This window comes from Botryllus schlosseri, chromosome 7, assembly GCF_051294905.1.
Source record: "Botryllus schlosseri isolate E-star chromosome 7, Bs_hap1, whole genome shotgun sequence".
Lineage (NCBI taxonomy): Eukaryota > Metazoa > Chordata > Ascidiacea > Stolidobranchia > Styelidae > Botryllus > Botryllus schlosseri.
In genome coordinates, this window is record NC_137242.1 from 6,253,231 (window position 1) to 6,274,429 (window position 21,199).

General features: G+C 42.0%; 1 protein-coding gene and 1 long non-coding RNA gene across 3 annotated transcripts in view; one reads left to right on the top strand and one right to left on the bottom strand.

The window, feature by feature from the left end:
- The first annotated feature begins 846 nt into the window (after positions 1-846).
- Positions 847-4,812, top strand: LOC145443179 (uncharacterized). The gene is made up of 2 exons (XR_013916331.1): positions 847-2,505; positions 3,382-4,812. It is a non-coding gene; the product is annotated as an uncharacterized LOC145443179 (long non-coding RNA).
- A 2,062-nt stretch (positions 4,813-6,874) lies between these two features.
- Positions 6,875-21,199, bottom strand: part of LOC145443556 (sorting nexin-13-like) — a 47,668-nt gene continuing 33,343 nt past the window's right edge. For both annotated transcript variants that reach the window (XM_080321500.1, XM_080321499.1), the window contains 6 exons: positions 19,448-19,654; positions 17,730-17,936; positions 16,639-16,830; positions 14,634-14,772; positions 14,122-14,266; positions 6,875-8,602 (listed from right to left, as the gene is read on the bottom strand). In XM_080321500.1, the coding sequence (XP_080177626.1) occupies positions 8,473-8,602; positions 14,122-14,266; positions 14,634-14,772; positions 16,639-16,830; positions 17,730-17,936; positions 19,448-19,654 (1,020 nt within the window). In that variant the 3' untranslated portion in view covers positions 6,875-8,472. The remainder of the gene's footprint in view (positions 8,603-14,121; positions 14,267-14,633; positions 14,773-16,638; positions 16,831-17,729; positions 17,937-19,447; positions 19,655-21,199) is intronic.

Consider the following 21,199-nt stretch of genomic DNA (forward strand, 5'->3'; position numbering starts at 1 on the left):
TTATTATTTATTTTTTTATAATAAATAGAAACTTCCTTCTCCTGCAGCAAAGCGGTTACTGGCTGGAATTGAACCAAATTTTGTGTGTAGGCTTAAATTAGGTAACCTAACAATTTTATCAAGTAGCCAGTACGATTTGAGAAAAAAAGTCATTTCTGAAGAGCCCTAATATTGATACGTGGTTATATTGAAGTGTATGCTAGGCGAATCTCGCAGAGTCCTGTTTAAGACCACGTACTTGATTATGATTGCTAGGTTTCCTTTGGAGGAAATGCGACTTTGATGTTTGCTATAGCCTCTGTTATACAGTCAAGTGACGTTTAATTTCACTGTCGTTATTAAGCGTAGTTTGCTTAAAAATCTCCGTAGCTTTCATGTCTCTTGTCCGAAACGAGTTGTAGACTACGTTTAAACAGTTTCGTACAAAATGTGCATCATTGTGGCTGACCCCCAAAGTAGACCATGAACTCTCTATTACGACATCATGCAGAAAAATATGTTCCAAACTTTTAAATCAATTTAAAGTACTTCGATTTTGTGTTCCCATGACGTCGCGAATCTTCAATTGTGACGAAACGTTCAATTGAAATCATAGTATGTCTCTTTCAGAATTTCTATTGAAAATCTAGGGTCAGTATGGCCAATTTGACGAAAAAGGTTACCGGCCCCCTGCTATAGAGCAACTTCTGCGCACGAATCGCGGTCTATTCACTGTAAACGGGTTCGCCTGTTCTCACGAGCTGGCGGATAAGCGCTGTATCGCGTCGCCGGTGCGTGGCTTTCTCACATATTTTGAAGTCAAAACATTTCTTCTTGAACCGTAGGCTTATACTTAATACTTAACGCGAATAAACTTCAGGACAGAGGCAACACATTCACCCATGCAGCCAACTTCGGATGGAACGTTATGCATCGTATGTCAACATCACCCAGCATTCGCATCGTTTTTATGCTGCTGCGTCAACGGACCTGTGATGTGCCTGCGCTGCGAAGCTAAATGTGTGAAATGTCCGTTCTGTAGACGCACCTTCGCCCATCTATAACGCGGGTCACCGACGGAGTGGATGTACCTTTCGATTGCATTACGTAGGACCACTTTCGTTGTCTGACTGATTTCTTGATTTCGCTGTATTGTTTATGGGCCGCCAAGTTAAAAAATCGATTTTTTTTGTGTCATCGATGTCTTTCAATTCACTCACAATTCATTCTCCTATTAGGAGAATTCAAATTTCAGAAATCAACCTTTCCACGACATTTTCGCTTATGATCCAACGTTTTATTCCTGACCACGTAATCCCGCATCATTGCAAACTAAAACTGATACAAACAAAGCGAAATGATGTACGTTATGGTCGATCACGAAATAATGGAAGCCCAGACTCAACCGAGCGGGGAGATCAAGGTGGTTCAATCATTTTCTTCGGTACACGCATATGGTACTAGGTTTAGTGTAGGACTTTGTTTTCTACGAAATTTTCGCATACAGTTCCGGCTTTAAGGGTGCATAGTAATGCAATAAATCGATGCAGTACAACCAGTTTGCAATCAAATGCCCATATTTCTTCTTGCCAAATATTAAAATGTCATGTTATGCTGTGACTGTGATGTGATACAGCTAGGGTTGCATTTAAAACAGACAAGTTTAAAACAAGACCCTCGTTTAAAACATGTTTTTATTGTTTTTTAAGGTCATGACGTCACGGGTATTCAATTGTGACGTCATAATGGAGTGACATTGACAATTGAAAATATAAGGTAAATATAGCTCCTTCGACGTGAAAGGCATCCAACCCCTGTCATATACGGATCAAAAATATCTTTCATTAGGACTATATCGTCACGCAGCATTTTTGCGGTCGGCGGTCAACAACATTCATTCCGTACCAAATCTACGTACTATAGCTGTTGAACCGACTATTTCGCGGGTTCCAACCATCATCGCATATCGTATACGACGGCTACATCGGGTGGTAATCGTCCGTAGGCTCATACAACATGCTTCTTGGAAAGTATTTACACAATTGTGGCACAATTACAACAACTTGAAAAAATACAAAAAAATTTTAAAGGCTTTTGTTTAAAACACGTTTAAAGCAAAGTGTTTAAAACAACCATTTATCTTAAATGCAACCCTGTATCCCTGAAACAGCCTGCTACCGTTTTGATATCAGTGAGCTCGCCTACAACGTCGTTCACCGTCCCGTTTCCATCTTATATGTTCGTATCAACAAGCACATCCATCGCATCGGACCTGATGTGTGGAACAGTATCCCACCGGCCATCCGGCAGTCGACGAGCATGTCCTGATTCAAGTCGAAATACAAGCAATTACTACTAAATAAATACTACTCCATCCTTAAGATTACCAGACCACGACTGACCTATCGATCTCGCCTTCCATGACATACTACCCCATTTCTTGTTGCTTGCTTTTTTCCTGTACTATCTTCTTTACTTTTCATTCAGTGTGCATGCCTCCTCTTTACATCGCCTAGGCCAAGGTGGGTGTCTGATAGGGATGGTGTGAACGTGAGGTTCACGTTCGCGTTCTGTGTGTGAACCTCAGAAACTTAGAGGTTCACGTTCACAAATGAACCTTGGTAGGTTCTGCACTGTGAACCTTTTTATTACATTACAATTTTCAAAGTTTGCTCGAAATATTCAGATTTCCGTTAGTGAATATTTAGTGACTCTCTGCTGAGAGATGGACCCGCAATCACAAAACATCAAGATTGAAATACAACTACATGTAGTCAGCGAATGATGCTTATTCAATCAATCAATGAAATTGATATCGTTGTCTGATATATATAAAAAAAAACTAGCAGGCGTACGGGGTCAATCTTGGCTTCATATGTTTATTGTATTATATAAACCAAATCCGTGCGATTGGGGTGTTGGCAACTGCTGTATAATTGTTAATGGGGTAATATCGGTAGCAAGAAAAGAAACACGTTTTACACTATGCTCAATATCAACGTAGCAATGCTCAGACCCCGAATACATTGTCCGGTCTTGCCTAGACCGTTAAAGCCTTTTATTCCCTTGCAAGTCCTTGCCGAAATTGTTGGCAAAGCGGTGAAAGATATTGATTTTATGAGATTATTTTATCATTTAATTGCCCCATAGTTGATAAATTTGAAGACGTTTAAAACGTGAATATGTATTTCAGCCTTGTGGCATTATGTGGCCGAGTCGTCGCTTGGTATCGGGTACAATGTACATTGATATAGGCTATCACTTCACTGAAATGTTGGATTAGAATTAGCAATATGACGTCACGTGACGTCATGAGGTTCACGCTCGCGTTCACACAGAACCTTTCAAAAAGGTTCGCGTTTTCACGAACCTGAACCTTTCAGAGGTTCACACCATCCCTAGGTCTGATTCCATAGACTATACTCCAAGTCGCTTCGAAACCCGTTAAGCAACTTTTCATCTCCTGTAAGCCTGCGCGAGTGTTTTATAATTTTTCTAGTGTGCCACAAGCTGATAAAATTTGGGAACGATTGATGTAGCATATCTAGTTTGAGAGCAAATACCCAAAACTTCTTCATGGCGTATGCTAAAATGTTACTAAAATGTTTTGATTTGCAATTACCGATTTCGGTGATGTGAACTGTACTTGATCGAATACTGTGCCTGTACTGAACTTGTGCCTCGCATTGAGATTCACTGCTTTTGATACTTTTATACTGCTTTTGATACTGGTAAAGTTATCGAATGTAATATTCGATAGTCCATTCATCATATACCGGTGATAGATCTCGTCATACTTGCTTGTTTAGAAATCTGCAAATCGGAGACTGAACATGTTACATTCCGACCCCCGTCCCCTCCAAATCCATACATATTTTATTATTGTTGTTGGTATAATATAACTAGGCCTATGTCCTCTTTTAGGTGGGTTTGTCCTCTTTTCGCATGAAAAGTGAATGTTCCTTTGAGGACGCCCAAAATGCCCAAATCTCTTCTTTTGGATTTCGGGTTAGGACTGCTTATACTTTCAACAAGACTTTCATGCGAGACGTATTTAGTTCCAAAAACTTACTGTAGCTTTGAAACATGCTGGATTGCTGGTTTAAAATAGGTTTTCGAACAAATTGCCCTACCATCCCTGCCTTCTTGATTGTTATTGCGAACATTGTTCGACGTTCTCTGTACCATCTGGGCCTTTTTACATTAGAGGATCTGTCGCAATTTTTCTGACGCAAGTTAGAAATTAACACACCTATTAGTTGGATCAGTTTCGAGTATCTTGACGGTTGTATATAATTTCAATGGCCTCTCGTGTTAACCAGTGGATCTCAAACTTTTTAAGGCACGCCCCCATGATGATAGTGAAAAATCTCGCGCCCTCCTTATCGTAATATCACAAAATGCAACCAGAATGCTAGCAGTCCTAGCGATAGTTTGATGGCATGGAAGGTTATATGACTGTTAATGAGATAATTCTCATTATGAGCAATAGATATAAGTCGGAGGTAAAAATTTTCAGTTGAACGCGGTTTCTCCCCTCCCCCCAGTTTGAGAATCACTGGTGCAAACAATTTCGCGAACTCGTTAAAACGACCATTATTTATTGGCAAAATATAAGGGAAAGTGTTCATGGGTCGCAGAATGATTTGTTTGTTGTGCCTGCAACTAACAATGAAATATCAAACTGTCGTTTTACTTGCCGGGAAAATATGCCCCTTTTTGGTGCTGAAAATATGGTACGCCTAATTGGAATGGTGCTCGGTTTTTGTGACGTTTGTACCAGGTCGTTTCTGTTTGCATTGTTCCAATAAATGTCTCTTTCGGTGAGCAGAACGATGTCAATTACTGGAGAAATTGTGACATTTGAGTCAAGATGTTTTTTATGGAGAAGGGCATGCCTTGTCATATCGCTGTACAGTGTACATTGCAGGCACTCCCGTTAGCCCGTGTATCTGAAGCAATGAATAAGGAAGTACTCGACAGTTTTAACGTTGTGTTTGTGGGTGGGATGAATGCTGATTAATAGATTCATCTGCCTCATCACACCAGATGTATGAAAAGTGTTGTATGTATGCAGTTGTAGGTAAAGGCTCTGCGATAACTCGTACGCGGAACCATTCGAGATATTATTCTACTATACAAAACGAATGGAAGGTTGTAATTGCAGAGACCGCAGTCACGGCGGAATATTTAGTCAACAGTGGGGATCACAGATTCTTAATGACAATGCAATGTGAAAAATCCAATGAGAAGATAAGCAGAGAAACCTTTCATCCAAACTATAGGCAGCCCGTTCTCAATGCGCACGGGAAATCGTTAACGAATGAAGGCGACTTGTTGCCCTTGATTTTACTTCATTCACTCTGCGAAGAAAACGAAGCGCTACGCATTCACCGGGGACAATGGACATTAGGGTTGTTCAAAAATGACTTATTATGTCATATGCTACTGGCTACTTGATAAAACTGTTAGGTTATCTAATTGAAGCCTGCATACCAAATTTGGTTCAATTCCAACCAGTACCCGCATTGCTACAGGAGAAACAAGTTTTTTCTTCATTATATAAAATGAATAAAAATATTTCAAAATTTTCTGTTCACCCCATGAAATTGTTCGGTTGTCTATAGAAAGGATGTTCACGAAATTTGGCTCAATCCCAACCAGCGGAAACGAAGTTATTGATGTCGAAAAATTTGGATTTTAATAAAATAGTATTTACGGTGGGCACAACTATAATAAATAATTAAAGAATTGCAATATGTAGCGCAATTGGAATTGGACATTTCCGACAGTTGACTATGGAATTAGACTGTAACAATGCCGTGCAGCGTATACCATGTCCTCCAAAGTAGGGGAGATGTGGTACCGATGGATCAAAAATGATCGCTGGCCCCGAAATGTTCAGCCTAAAACAGCAGATCTTTTGCTGGCTCAGCACTTTGATACAAGCTCTACCTATCGCGCACCTATACATGAATATCCGTCTTTTCAAAAAATTTATGGACGTTCAAAATTTGTTGCTCGAACGTGTCATCGGTCCCCACCAGGTGGGTCCAATGGCACACGATCCGGGGACCTATGACACATATACCCTAAAAAACTCAAAGGTGACTACTTTTCTTGCTCAGTATTATAATCTAAGCTGCACCAAGCCAAAGAAGAATGTTTGGTCGCAACTGTCAAAAAATAGAATAAATATTAACTCAAATGTTGTCATAAAATCACGTTTCGATTTTGGCTCGAACTTATAAATTTGTGGGTACATACATATTGCCCGAAAATCGACAGTGTGACTTCCAAATACCTCGTTATAGCGATAAAACATCATATGCAATTATTAGATGAAGATTTTCTGTACGTAGGCATGTTTCATTTGTTTAATGTTTAGTATGCTTGATTTGGCTATTGTATCATCGGTCCCCACCCTACGAATTTTATACGTGAATCGAAATAAAGTCCACTCAAGGAAAGTACTGAAAAAAAGAATAGGTGCCATTATATAGCCTGATACAAGCCCTACACTTCACAATAAAAATGATTGCTGGTTTGTTCGTGTTGAAGGTTACAAAGAAAAATGTATATGTCGATCTAAATTTAGTTTAGACCCCCCAAAACAAAAATCATCTGTGAGAGACCCCATAGCTCGCGCACGTCGAATTTTTTTGTATGTGAGGAAAGATTTTGCCAGCATGCAATTGTAGACAAGTTCACGGAGTGTAATCATAGAGTTATCATAGAGAATTTTCAAAGTATTTTCGGCCCCAGTGACCCATCGGTACCACATCTCCCCTACGCAGTCTCAAGGAATTTTCTTCCCGTCATCATCGTAAATCAAGATCGAGGAAGGAACCCTATCGAAAACACCCCACTAGCAACAGAATCAAACACGCCAAGCCAAACTCAAACGTTGTTTATTCGTCACTTCCGATATGTTGCACAATATAGACACGTCGTCACAGTGATTACAGCCGATGCCAAGGCCGCGATTCCGCGAAACGGAAAAAGCGGCAAAAAAATCAACGAGCCGCTACCATAAATATTACGATAGAAATCCACACCAAACGAATCACAAAAAAGATAAATTAAAATAACGAACACGGCGATAAATCAAGGACTGTTTGGGGTGAAAGGGTGGCCGGAAAATTGCGCAAGATATATTTCGGATTCAGAACAGTGGATAGTCATTTATATTGCGCAGGTGGACAATTGCACAATGCACATTCTCACCTGATAATATCTGGCTAAATCTCTGAAATGGCTAAGCACAAAATAGCAATGAATTAATTTCACAGATCTCATAAAGTAAATAGTGTCAATGATACCAGAGCTGAAGGTTACATGCGACATGTGCATTGACAAAGTTCTGAAAGAGCCTTAAAAGCAGAATTCAGAGTTCAGTAGCGCACGCCCAGCCCGAGAACAAAGGAACGTTTTCGACGGACCAGAAAATAGCCGCACGACCAGTTAGCCTGACCCCCTGTCACCGCAATCTCCAGACTTAACAAAAGCCAGGCTCGTATAGACGATAGAACGATGCAAGCAAGATCAAGACGCAACAATAAATATACTCTGTGACCAATTTGATAGAATAATATATATGGTAGGATATATACGTAAGTACGGTCGTATCTCATTCAACAGATTGCACAAATCGCTCTCGCTTTGATATGTATAGAAAAATAGCAGTGTGTGTAGAAGCTAGACGCAATGCAGCGTACACAAAATAGCTAACCGCGAATATCAGTGTTAAATGCGTCATCAACGAATAGCAAGACGCATTGCATTTTACCGCAAATCGCGGCGGGCAGCTCCCGAAATATTCGGTTATAGCGTCCGAATCAGAGCCCGACCGACATTGTCTTTTTTTCTAGCCAATGCCTATAAATAGAAACTCCACCGATAACCTTGAGATTTTCTGCTAATATCCAAAAGATAGGGCATCTAAAGCTTCCGGCGCGCAACCAAAACGTGAATGCTTTACAACCATATTGTTATGGATGGATTGGACATGAAACAAATTAGAAAGGCTGCATCTCGACACCTGTGAAATATATCAATATTGCCAGCCTAGCAGCCACTGAATACAGTGTGTTGTGACTGTCTACCATGTTGTGACGAAAATTCATCAAATACGGATAACTAACCAAGTTTTAACAACCGGTTACGATTTGCAAATGTAGATCTCGGGAAGTCACGCAGACGCCAGAAAATCGAACGGTGTATTGGCGAGGCACTCGAGGTCAGTTGCGCGACCTTTATTAACCCCGACGTTGCATTACCGCAATGTACGACGCCTGTTGTAGTGCTACAGATTGATCCACAAATACATATCATTTCTCTCGGATCCCATGACCGCAATCGCATTCCGGTGTGTACCCGAGAAATGATAAGACAGTAAACACCGACTAGCGACCGCAATTTCGCAGGCTTGGAAATCGCGTAAGCGGAAAGAGCAGAAAGGGGCAAGTAAGAATTCAGTGCGTGGTTGTGCTGCTACCGTCTGCTTTTGAATGTTCCCTTGCGCGAAGCTACGCGGCGGCCAGGGGCCTTCGACATGCGTTCCCGTTTTCTGGCGCGCATCTTCGGTGAATTGGCGTGAAACTTACCAAACAAGACTTTGAATCTAAACGAAAAGGGTGGGTCATTATTACAATCTTCCTGTATTAATCACTGTGTGTTAAAACGCAGTGGAGCAGCGCGTGCCTATACCGTTGACGTGTGCGTTGTGTACCGCAAGTTATTCGCGAGACCTAGGTCTTGAATAATTAATGCGGAGTGTTCAGTGTGCACTGCGCGGTTTTTCAACATAAAATTGAGACTGAGCGACGCACGATCATAGGCACCGCGGTACGCTACGTGTGCCTCGCGTTCGCGTACGCTGCGATTATTGTGGGTCATATTTGCGTCATACTCGTGGTGAAAACGGTTTCTGCCGGCAATCATTTTTCAATCGGGGAAAACACGCTCCGTTTGGGACAGTAGGGTCTAGATAGCTCTTGTAAAGACCTGGTAATCTAAGCACCAGAAATTACCCACAACTCATTATAGCGGAAAAGGGCTTTACTGCTCTATAGTTGACGACAAAATAGGAAAAGGAGTTGTCTTGTTGAAAATTGATTGCCCAATGCAGTGAGCTTCTGAGCAATAAGTTGCGCTTAACTGGCCTGAAATTGCCAGAAACATTTGGCAGCAGTTGTGTCATTGATAAACCGGCTGCCTACTTGTTGGACATTTGAATAAAAAAGCGTTACGTCTCTGCATTCTCATTTTGCGTGATAATTTTCGATTGGTTTGTGCGGATGCAATGTTGGCAAGAAAAAAAAGTGCGGATAGTTCTCAAAATGGTAGAAAAACACGTCTCCAAATTACATTGTGTTTATGCCCATGAACCAAGCCGCGTTCACAATAATTCGCGACTCAGATTTTCGTAATTGTCTTTTTGATCGGAGCGCGAAATTCATCGTGTTATTCAGTATGCCTGAGAATTCATTCCCGAGTTTAATCGTTACTTCAATTAAGATATGAGAAAGTCAATCAGGAAATGCGATGCAAGAACCGATTGTGTTGACGAAGGGACGAATCACTGATTGGCAGCGATTTCCTCGTTTGTAATCAATCATCTAGATTCTAGAGCTAGACCATTGTTTTAACTGTGTTTGAAGAAAAACCAATTTCAGCTACGCTGCACCGCAGTTTTTGTCGAAGTTCACGTTAAACGCACATTGGTTATACATTCAGGCATTCAGGTTTGTTATATTGGACGGTAATTCCGATACAAAACCATTCAGCATTCTGAGAAAGTTAATGTGTGACACCCGAGCTCACGTCGCGTACCACCAGTCGATAAACACGATAACGAGTGCTTCTCATCTCCAGTCGCGCTTAAACCATGAGGAAGGAAACAACACGAAAACAATAAGCCATAGGAATCTTATTAATACGCGATGGAATGCACCAATTTATAATCAGATTAAAACTCTCTAGAAAAATGATGAAAGGCATGTGCATTGCTGCGGTCAAAGGCTGAAAGAGCAGCCGTTTGCGCACCCCGATATATTGGGTTACTGTATAACCGATACCCAAGCGTTGTACATCTATAGACATCACTCCGGTTGCCCGACATATGAGCATGCGACACAATGGAAAACGACAGTTCAGCATGGAACACATCAGCATGCGTCACTTCAGCATGTGACTGTATAACCCAAAAACTTACCCTAACCCGAAACATAGCCTAACCTAACCTAACCTAGCCTAACCTAACCTAAACCCTAACCCTAACCCAACCATAAACCTAACCTAACCTACCCCTAACCCGTAATTTAACCCACATGCTCATGTGTCGCATGCCAAATTGTCGCATGCCGAAGCGTCGCATGCTGTAATGTCGCATGCTCATATGTCCACGGACCCATCACTCCGTCTCGAGAACGAACGAATACGCAATTCGCGACGGCGAGCGATGTTCACAAATTCAAGTTGAAGGAGCTATAATAACAAATGTTCAAGTCTGTTCTGCAATCTGCTCCGCAATGACACTGATTTCAGATGATATATTGATATTTCGAGTCTGCAAGCCTTGTACACAGATTTAGCTTGGAATTGAATAAATCCAATCGAAAATAACTCCCGCTCCATTATATTCACATATGTTGTAGAAAGGTCCTCCTACTATCCTGTATATGCATTCATTTAATGAGTTTCTCGAAGGGAAAACCAGTGTAATCAGTTAAATACGCCATGTGTATTGTATGAATAATTCTAAATGACGACGAAGCAACCAGCCCGGAAAACTAGAAACTTTGAATTCAAAATATCCTATCGTAAAATAACTTTCGTTCGATCAGACTATCTTTTGTTGTAGATAGGATCTTCTACTATCCAGTAAATGCATTCATTTCATGAGTTCCTCGAAGGGAAAGCCAGTGTGATACATTAAATACGCTTTGTAAATTGCGACTCATTCAAAATGGCGGCAACGCAGCTAGCCTGACAAAACCGGTGACTTGAATTCAAAATATCAGCCTGGTACCTGGTGACGGGCTAAAAGAAAGAGTTTGTCAAGAGCTAGAATCGGTGAAAAAGGTTTTCGATGGGGATTGTGCGCGTTTACAGCGGAAGCTGATGAACGAGTCACTGAACTATACATAGGTACATGAGTAATAGTACGCAACACAACGTTCGTGGTTGATCTGGTGATCATATTGTTGTCATGAAAAAATCGACATACAGACGTACGCGGTGCGGGCAGCATGCGTAACCAGTAACCACTCTAGCGAAGATGTAATTGTTTGAGCCTTTCATCATTTCCAGTAACATAATAAAAGAAACTTAAACGCTGATCATACGATACGCCGAGCTTTCACAAGTTACCAGCAAACCGCAAGCATAGCATATCGGGACGCCTTGCCAAGAAGCATTATTGAGACTGCTCTAAAATAGACTTGAAGAACGACAATGCAGTTAGGTTATATTCCTTTACAAACAGATGTAGTTTGTGTATAGGCGCGGGTTTGCAAATCCCAGAAGCCATGTAGACTATATAGGAAATGACTTCCTGGCGAGATGATGCGTCATGTAATTGCTGTGATGATAAATTTTCTATACAAATCCCGATTCTCTTGGTACGGTGGGCCCGAGAATGGCCACAAGTCGACTTAGTAAAATCCATCCGTGTCAGGCAACCATATCCACATAACACAATGCCACCGATCCCGTATATAACGACGAATAACCACCAGATAATGACAAACGATGTCTACGGAGACATAGTCGATATAATCAGTATTTCCAAGGGTGTTTGTCAGGTTTCACAATAATACGCGATTTTTTGTTCAAGGCAAAGGCAGAAAATCTTCTGAAACAGCAGCATGGTTGTTACCGCGAAATGCTAGCCGCGTCCGTCGCTGGCGTGAAAGATTTCGTACCGAAACTGCATAGCGTCAACGAACTGAAATGACCTCAGCAGTCGGCTAAGTTGAAAATGTTTCGAGACGGGCGCATGTTCGCTACCTTGGAAGGTCCGACATTGCCTCCGCCGGACTAAAAGGTTTGTTACCGAAGCTTACAGTATGGCGTAGGCGAACTGATATGACCTCGACGGTCGGCACCAAGCCACTGACTCGACATAACGCACGGCTACACTACCGGTTATGAAACTAGCAAGCGACCTAATTCTGTGCTGCGGAAGTGCGAAAGGCCGCTTACATCCCTGCGCGCCGGAGGAATTCCATGCGGTGCGAGAGGACATGACAAGACAAATTAGCGTCTAATACAGCACAGCGGGATATCGCGTCACGGCCGATGCACGGCTAAAGTGATTCACATTTCCTGCAGTTTGATTTCATGTGGCGCGCGGCGTTCTCGTGACGTCCCCGCTCGCGTTACAATTTCACTAAACCCGTGTGAGTGCGGTCTTCGCGAGCTGCCAAATGCGCACATTTGATTGAATGATTGCGCTCTGCAACATCCTGTTTGCTTCCGTGAAAGCGACATTTGCCGACGGTTTCTCTGCGTACAGCAAGCGCGAACAGTGCCCGGGTCGAGCAAGTTCATCACGGCGGACGCTTTAGCCGCGCAACTTGACCTGAGCGAAACGGGCTCGCGCAAACACGTTTTCCAAGGCGCAAACACCCGTTTAACCACGAGAGGACGAAATGCAATTGTCGCGTATTTTCGTAAATTAACGGTTGCCCGGCATTTAGGCATGTGGCACAATGAAAAGAACAACAGAGGTGGTCAGTAACGGTAGTGCTTTTACTTTTTAAAGCAGAATTCAGTAACTTTCGCTACATGCACGGGTGGATACGCTACAAGACTACTTCTATTTACACTCGAATTATTGTGCCCAGCGGCCTCAGCTATCAGCAGACCTGCGCAAACTACTGGGTTTTCAAAATTTACAACTAGAACAAGGCGTACGCACGTTTCAAAACTAGCAACTAGAACCAGGGCTAACGAACTTTCAATATCCGCAACTAACTAACTAACTAACTAAAACACAGCTAACTAGATTCAATCCCCAAGCAACTCATTCATTGTCAGGAATGGAAACGGTTTCGACCCCGAAAACCCACCCTGTGTGGCGTCGCCACCGTTCGTAGTGACGAGTCGGAGCTAGCAATGGCTACAAGAACATCCCAGTACAGAACACCAGTGCCACGATACACGTGAAACGACGACAAGCTCTACACCAGTGGTCGGGAACCTTTTTTGTCCGAAGAGCCATTTTGACCCTATTTTTCCATCTCAACTTCTAAAGAGCCATACATGCAAATCAACTGTTACGTCCCAATTGAAAAATCGTGACGTCATGATAGCATCAATTCGAACTCACTACATGGGATTCCTCGTGTGCGCCATATTTTCATGTAAAAACTGGTATTTATTGTACGAAAACAAAGCTCGCAACGATAGGTAAGGCATAAGACGGACCAAGCCTCGCCATTGATAACGTAATTCATCGTTAAGTAGCGTAGAATTTATTGTAACTGATATTAATCGAATGCAACTGTCACACTGATTCTGAAAATCCAAATACTCATCGACTTCTCAATTCTCAAAGTATTTGGCGGTAACATAACGTTGCGCCACACGCCTACATTTTATCGCCAGTACTACACAGAGCTATACTTACCAATCAAGAACGTGAATAGCTATGACGTTGCTTGTAATTCGGGTTTGTAATTGTGACATCCACAGCAGTTCATTTAGCGCCGTGGATCAGGAAGACGATGCATATTTGAAAAATGCGTTTTGAAATGGGCGTCGCCATGTATGCTATGCTCTTTGATTAATAAACGTATCGCACTATTCAAGATTTCGAGTCCGGTGAATAGAATTCGCGAGTGATATTGGCAGCCGGCGAGACCATAACTTAAACTTGATGATTTTGAAAAGAGAGGGTCCGAGCCCCCAAACCTGAAGACGACATTGTCTTTACTTCTTAAAGATTTGTTAATACTGCCACGCGAATAATTATACTGGCCATGGCGAAAATTTGTTAACAAATCGCTACAATATTGATCAATTCAGTACAGAAAATAAATATTTGTCAAAGAGCCATATCTTATACCCAAAAGAGCCATATATGGCTCGCGAGCCATAGGTTCCCGACCACTGCTCTACACAATGCAGATTTACCTGTTGTTGGGGAACAGGTTGGCGATGATTCCTTCCAAAAGCACGATGAACAGACGCGAGTTCAGCTCCGGGTGTTGAAACAATTCGAACACGCGCATCACTCCGCGTCGCGACGTTTCGCTGCCCACGAGCGGACGCAGCTCGTCTGCAATGCACAGATATATTATGGTCAAAAGAGTCGTGGATGATACCGAATCGAAATAGCTGTGAATCCTTGCATTTATACTCAATTATTATGAGTACGATTGCGAAATGAGATGCCTATAACATGCTCGCAAGCTACATCCCGCTCTTCAAAGGTAGTAATTACACCGAGGTGTCATGCGTTGCTAATTAGAATTAGGTTTGCTGAAGTCTCACGACAGCGAATTGGCGCCAATAACAGGGATCAAAGCGGCGCCTGCCAAATATCAGATGTTTACTCAAGTCACCAGCCTCCAAAATCGACGGGAAATCAGGAAACAACGCACAAAGTTAGCGGCCAGTCAAGGCACACATCATCAACTACTCACCAGGTATAGCACCGAGCAGTTTCGACTTCGTTAGCACCCTGGTTCGCATCTTGGAAGCCTCGTCTTTCTCCGACGGCGTCTCGGCCAAAACGCCGTTGGGCCAGAACGAGTCGCGGAATTTAGAAACATACTCCGAAACCTGCGCAATAAAAACTGTTTTGTAGTTGAAATACGACTACATACTCGAATCTGATACGATTCATACGAAGTATATTTATGCAGGTTTAATAAAGGAAATAGGAATACAGGATGCAGGAAACGATATGTCAAATAGCGTGACGACATCAAATCAACGCTGGGAGGTCAGCTTACAAAAGACGAGATCCTACATTGTATTTGAGCTTGGCATTCGAATGCTTTATAATAGGGTAGAGTACTGGCGAATAAAATACTGAACTCGGAACGAATAGGTAGCAGAATTTGGATTCGTCTTGAATCTGAATTTCGAAAATACAGAGCACATCAGTTGAAAACAAGCTATTCCTTCATCAGGTACCAATTTGAAATATGCATGCTTAGTGGCTTGTATCGCACCAGCGAGGGAATGGTATGGCATATCAGGAAATTTCCGTTACGTCCATCGTTTAAAGCTAAAGCTATTTGAACAGCTTCTTGGAGGTACAGAACTTCAATATCTAATTGAATGAAATATTCATATTGAAATGAACCCGAATATTTTCGGCTGACAGCCGTCCGGGGCGATCGTCACCAACTAGTATAGAGAATGGAAAAGAACATCGTTCCAGGAACGCATAAATCAGCATGTCCCTAGATTTATTAGGACACGCGCATCACACTCGGTGAAAAGCCCACCCTAAACTCATTTACTTGATGCTGAGCAATCAAAGGCCATAAATTCTGCCATTCGCAAATGTCTGTTTGATAATCCCGCTTGTGCGTAAAATTATCGAGACGACAGATTTCGTGTCGTCGGGAGGGGCCGTTCGCACTTTCATTTGTGTGCCTTGGAGTCGACTTTTATCGAAATACACCAGCCAACGCTGTGTCAACAAAAAGAGTTTGTGTAACATCTAAAACTAGTACATTGAACGCTCCCGTATTCAACATTTCATGCTGGTTAAAAACGATTAAAGCCCGTAGAACAGGGGCTCTCAACCTGAGGGGCGCGCCCCCCTTGGGGGGGGGGGTGAAACATCTGAAGGGGGCGTGAAGAAGCGGTCATCTGGAAAAAAATTTCGCGGTCCGCGCGATTTACCTACAAAGCACGTGTGTTTCTCTCTATATGGACCCCATTTCATATATTTTTATTCTCTCATCAACATTCATAACCGTCCATACCACCAAACAATCTGTTGGGGTTGCTAGCATCCCAGTTGGATTTTGTGATATGACGATAAGGGGGCGAGAAATTTTTCATTATCAAAAAGGAGGGCGTGTCTAAAAAAAGGTAAAGAACCACTGCTGTAGAATGATAGACACCATATTTTGTGATACGATTGTTGATATACAATGCTCTTTCCAATTCAATCAAGGTTTAAAGGCTCAGTGGAAAACAGTATCAAAACTATATTTCTCGTTAGTAAATTAACCTTCAGTTGCGAGGAGCGTGTAATTGCAGTACTCGAAAAATCATCTTTTACCACTCGACTCAAATCATTGTGCCCAGCCCTACCGAACACTCGCCTTAGAAATGAACAACCCAGATTATAGATACTCGATTTTGCCCAGCGCTACACACAAGTTGTTCTGACTACGCAGTATAGTACAGCTCATATTCAGTGCCGCGTTTATTTTGCCAATTTATTAATACAATATTGATACGCTGCATTCATAACGAGAATAGTTATCAAGTTTTTAATCCCAAATTCACCAAGGGCCGAATTCACTGGTAACCTTCTCCATCTGAATCTAAACGCATCCCAGCCCCATGATATCTACACCAATATGTACTCCGCCCCCCACGTGTCGGAGGCAAGCCTAATTCAATTACTAATTCACTTACGGAAAAATAGAATATAAAATCAATGGCAATAGCACAAGGTACCTGTTCCGAGGCGACCGCGTTATCCACAAACTCGATGATCTTCCGATTCATCCTGTCGCCAAAGACGGCGCGAATCAGCTGCTGCAAGGCAGCCACAATCTGCCTTCGCAGCCACTGGTTCCTGTGCTTGAGATCAAAGACTTCGTCCATCAACAGCAGAATGATACGGAGTGGTATGTTGCCCTCGATTTGCTGCAACACAAATGCGTTCAGTAATGTTTTATGTTCGTCCGCACCAACGAGGTGTTGGGACTATGGTAATGCAAAGAAACCGTTAGGTAATCAAGTACTACTACTTATCAAAGCACGCAAGAGCCTGCTTTCTATTCTTCAGTGGTTCCCAACACAGTGGTCGCATGGTTAATTTTTTGGGTCACTTGTTTTCAAACATATTGTATCTGAGGTAAAACATTAACAGTAAATGATAATCCAAATCATGAAGAGATCACAAAACTTATAAAAATGTACACGATGGCCTGGATGAAATGTTACTCAGTGTTCAGGCCCATTTTGCGTCGAAATTGCATAATAATTTGATCTGGAAAAGTATTACGACTATTTTTTTTCTGGCTGCAAAATTTGACGGGTGTAAATTATTTCTTTTAGTGGGTTGCCTTAAAACATGTAGGGAACCACTGCTTTACTTACTGTTCACACTTTTGATTTCGGTTAAGTTATCGGATAGGTTCTGCCAAAGATTCATAGTTAGCAGTGTTCAGCATTTTTATGACCGCGACCCAATTTCCTATTTGAAAATGTTCTGCGACCCACCTCTAAATTCGGTAGGCTAATAACTAAGAAAGAGTCACACCTTCGCCAAGACTTACTCGCAACCGATCTCATAAACCTATTATGAAATAAAACGCACCAACCCTGTTCTAGTTGAAACACGTCAGATTTGGAAATAGGCTCTACTGCCAGAGATGCAATGTCAGCGATATCTTTATCGTCTCAAAACTCTGATATCAGACGGTCTCCAGTACTTGCACACATACAAACAAACTTCCACTTCACACTGGTCTAGTTAAACTCATAGCTTTAACTTGCTTTGTTTCCAGACTATAACACATGCTAGCTGAATACATCCTCACCGTTGCAGTGATCTGCTCCGAGACCCGGCAGTCGTCGAACAAGAGTCCGTCCTCGTCAATTTTTTCGATGCTGCCGAAACGGGACATCTTCTGAAAGCCTCCGGACACCTTGCCCTGGGCCTTTTGAAAGCCGTCCATCAGCTGGTCCGGGGCGTTCATGACAAAGTTGGTGACGCTGCGCATGGAGCTTCGCACGGCAGAGTCCATCTGCATGAGAAAGATCGATTGAATATTTGGATTTGAAATGAGTGAAGACACAAAAAAAAGGTGTGTCAATCAAGTCAATTGAGGGTAAACTAACTACTGGTATTTTGAGTAGTTCTAGTTCAAGTTCTAGTTGCGGATTTTGAACGGTGAACAGTTCTCGTTCTAGTTGCGCGTTTAAAACAATTTAGTTGTTGTACAACTAGCAAGCACGTGCCGTGGTTTGGCACGAACCATGATATCTGTGTTCTGTCGTGTGGTAGTCTTGCAACCATTTCTAGCCCAGAGCCATCACTACTCACGGTGGCGTAGCCAGGGAGTGGGTATCGGGGATAGAAACCTCCTTCCGTATTAAACTCAAAACCCCGTCATTTTGAAATGCCCCTTTTATCGCCATATCTCTTAGCTCCAGCTAAATTAAATCGTTGCTTCGGAATTGAAACTAGTTGGCTGTGTTTTAGTCAATTCGTTACTGATTTTACAGGTCGTTGGTTCCAGTTGTAGTTGCGCATTTTGATTTGTACAAGTTTTGGCGCAATTTCAAAAACATATTCAGCTACCCTGATATAAGGGCTATTTCAAGTGGTTCTAATGACAATTGCAGTTATGAACGCACGCAAACTTATACCAAAACAAATTTCTGCTTTTCAAAATCAGAAGTATATACAATGAACGAATATATGTGTATTGAAATAAACAAAGTCCTTTCGAATTCTCTACCAATTGCTCACGATGACCCATGACGAGTGTCACCCGGGAATATTCGGATTTATTTCAATATGAATATATTAGTTAATTGTACATTAAAGTGCAAAAAACCAAATAAATTCACTTCAAAACTGATCAAGCCAAAGTGGAAGTAGTCTAAATACGTAACCAGTCGGGTTAGTGGTGCTAGCAGCAGCATTATAATGACTCGTCTCGAGTCGCGATATTTTGGTGACTTGACTCAACTCGAGTCATTTCTTCAAATTTGTAAAATGACTCGACGAGTCAATTTTTGTATGGATTCGACTTGCACATGACTCGAGCCAAGTCGTATGACCCGAGACTAGGACTATCAAGACAGACATTTCATTGTAACTTTGAAGAAGCGTAAAGTCACCACATTATTGGTATTACGTCTGTAAGTCCTGATATACTTCAAAAATAAGACAGAAACTGAAAATTACGATATTATGAATGCGAGCCATTCTATATCACTCAAGCAGAGTTGAAAACAGTGGATTGAATCGGACTGAAGTCAAAATTGAACAGTCGGACTCGACTGGACTCGGATTCGGGTCAAAACACTATGACTCGGACTCGACCCACCACTCGCTGACTCGGATTCGGACTTGACTCGGTGCTGAATTGAAAATGACTCGACTTGACTCAAGTGAAAACTTTAACAGTGAGACTGACTTGCGACTCGGAACCTTGTCACTCGGTTACAACTCTGGCGGTGAAGTTAATGTTAGTCGCTAGCTAGAACCAGCCCCTTGCTACATAACGAAATCAAAATAATATCCCACCTTCTTTTTCAGAGTCCTGCTGTTTTTCTGATACGCTTTCGCGTCGAGAAACGTGTGTATGCTCTCCAACGCTTTGGGCGGGTGTTCCACAGACAACACACCTTTGAGATATTCGTTGAGGTCGAGCCGGCGCCTTTCCAGAAACTCTAAGTTCAGGTCCTTGAAAATGGTCTTGCCCGGAAGTTTCAGATTTCCCAGGTCGCTTCTCTGCAAGAAGTATTCGCAACGAATTTTAAAATTAACACTGGCATCGGACAGGTTTTGAAAATCTGGAAGTTACGCTCCTTCCAGTTCTACTGAGTCGCAAACCTGACTAATTTGCCCATCTCAGAGCATGCCCGATAGCCATTTCACATAAGACAGTTAGGTCGTAAATACTTGAAATGCTTGGTTCGGCGCGACGGAATGGAATGGAATACTGGAAGACTACAGTTTTGCCACAAAATGTAAATTTACAGTTACCGAAAGATCAAGACACAATAGCCTGCCATGCAGACTTGTACCCTGTACCTTGTACCTCATTTTTCAAAACTTGCAACTAGAACTAGAACAACTCATTATTCAAAACTCGCTACTAGAACTAACTAACTTTAAAAATTTGCAACTAACAAACAAAAACACCACCAACTAATAACTGATAATACGAATTTCCAAATTGCGAATGAGAGAAGAATTTCATATTTACAAATCTATCATCCACAGTATTAACCTTACATGCCATCAAACTATCCGTTAGGTTTGCTAGCATCCTGGTTTCGTTTTGTGATATGACGATAAAGAGGGGGGGACGAAATCTTTCACCTTCATAAGGAGGAGGCGTGTCTTAATAAGCTTGAGAGCCACTCTTCTAAGGTAAATACTTCCTATATTATTTTATGTTTAACTTCTGGCGCGACAGCTCGATCTCACGGCCCACGCAGTTTGAAAGGTTTCAGCTGCTAAACATCACAGAAATCCTAAATGAGGTTGAGATAATTCGGATCACGGGTGTGATTTCAGATTGGCCACCCAGTTTTAATTGTTTCAGTGATGTGCTTATAAAACGATTCGCGCGTGACTTAGGTATATTCGTTCTCTTTATGCGTAGAATTAGGGTATTTATATTTTATAAACACATATAGTAGAAGCGTGTTTGAAGCCAACATGGTTACGATGCTGTCAGCATTGTGTGTCCTGGAACCGAACCAAAAGTGGATTGAGTAAATCTATGAACAGATCGCTGCTCAGAGATTTAAATTTCAATCGTATTCTAAGAATCAGGACAGCCGATTTTCATCTCTGTAGTTTTGACAAATTGGTTATTGAGGTCGACCAGCCTATGAAATCCCGCCACTGTTTCTGGCACGTGTACGATATCATCGAAGCAATGTTTGGTTTGCTTTAAATAAGCATATATATCATCTCCATGTCCTCACTATATAATCAAATTCCAATATTGCGTTTTTGTTTAAAATCCATGTTTTATATAGTGCGGCCCGCGAATGGATTCAGATGTTGAATGCGGCCCGCGAGCTCAAAAGTTTGCCCACCCCTGATCTAGATGATTGCAACAAATGCAACGCAAATGGGCTACATAAAAAAGAACGCCGTTAACACGAGACGCTAGGCTGGATGAAAAATTTGTTTTATAGTAATTTTAGTGCATCGTCATAGGGCAGGGAAAGATCAAATACCAAAGTGATTGGACCCTGAATCGATTGGTAGGCTTCGAATCGAGTCGAGTTTTTCATCATCAATCATCACTTCATGGGA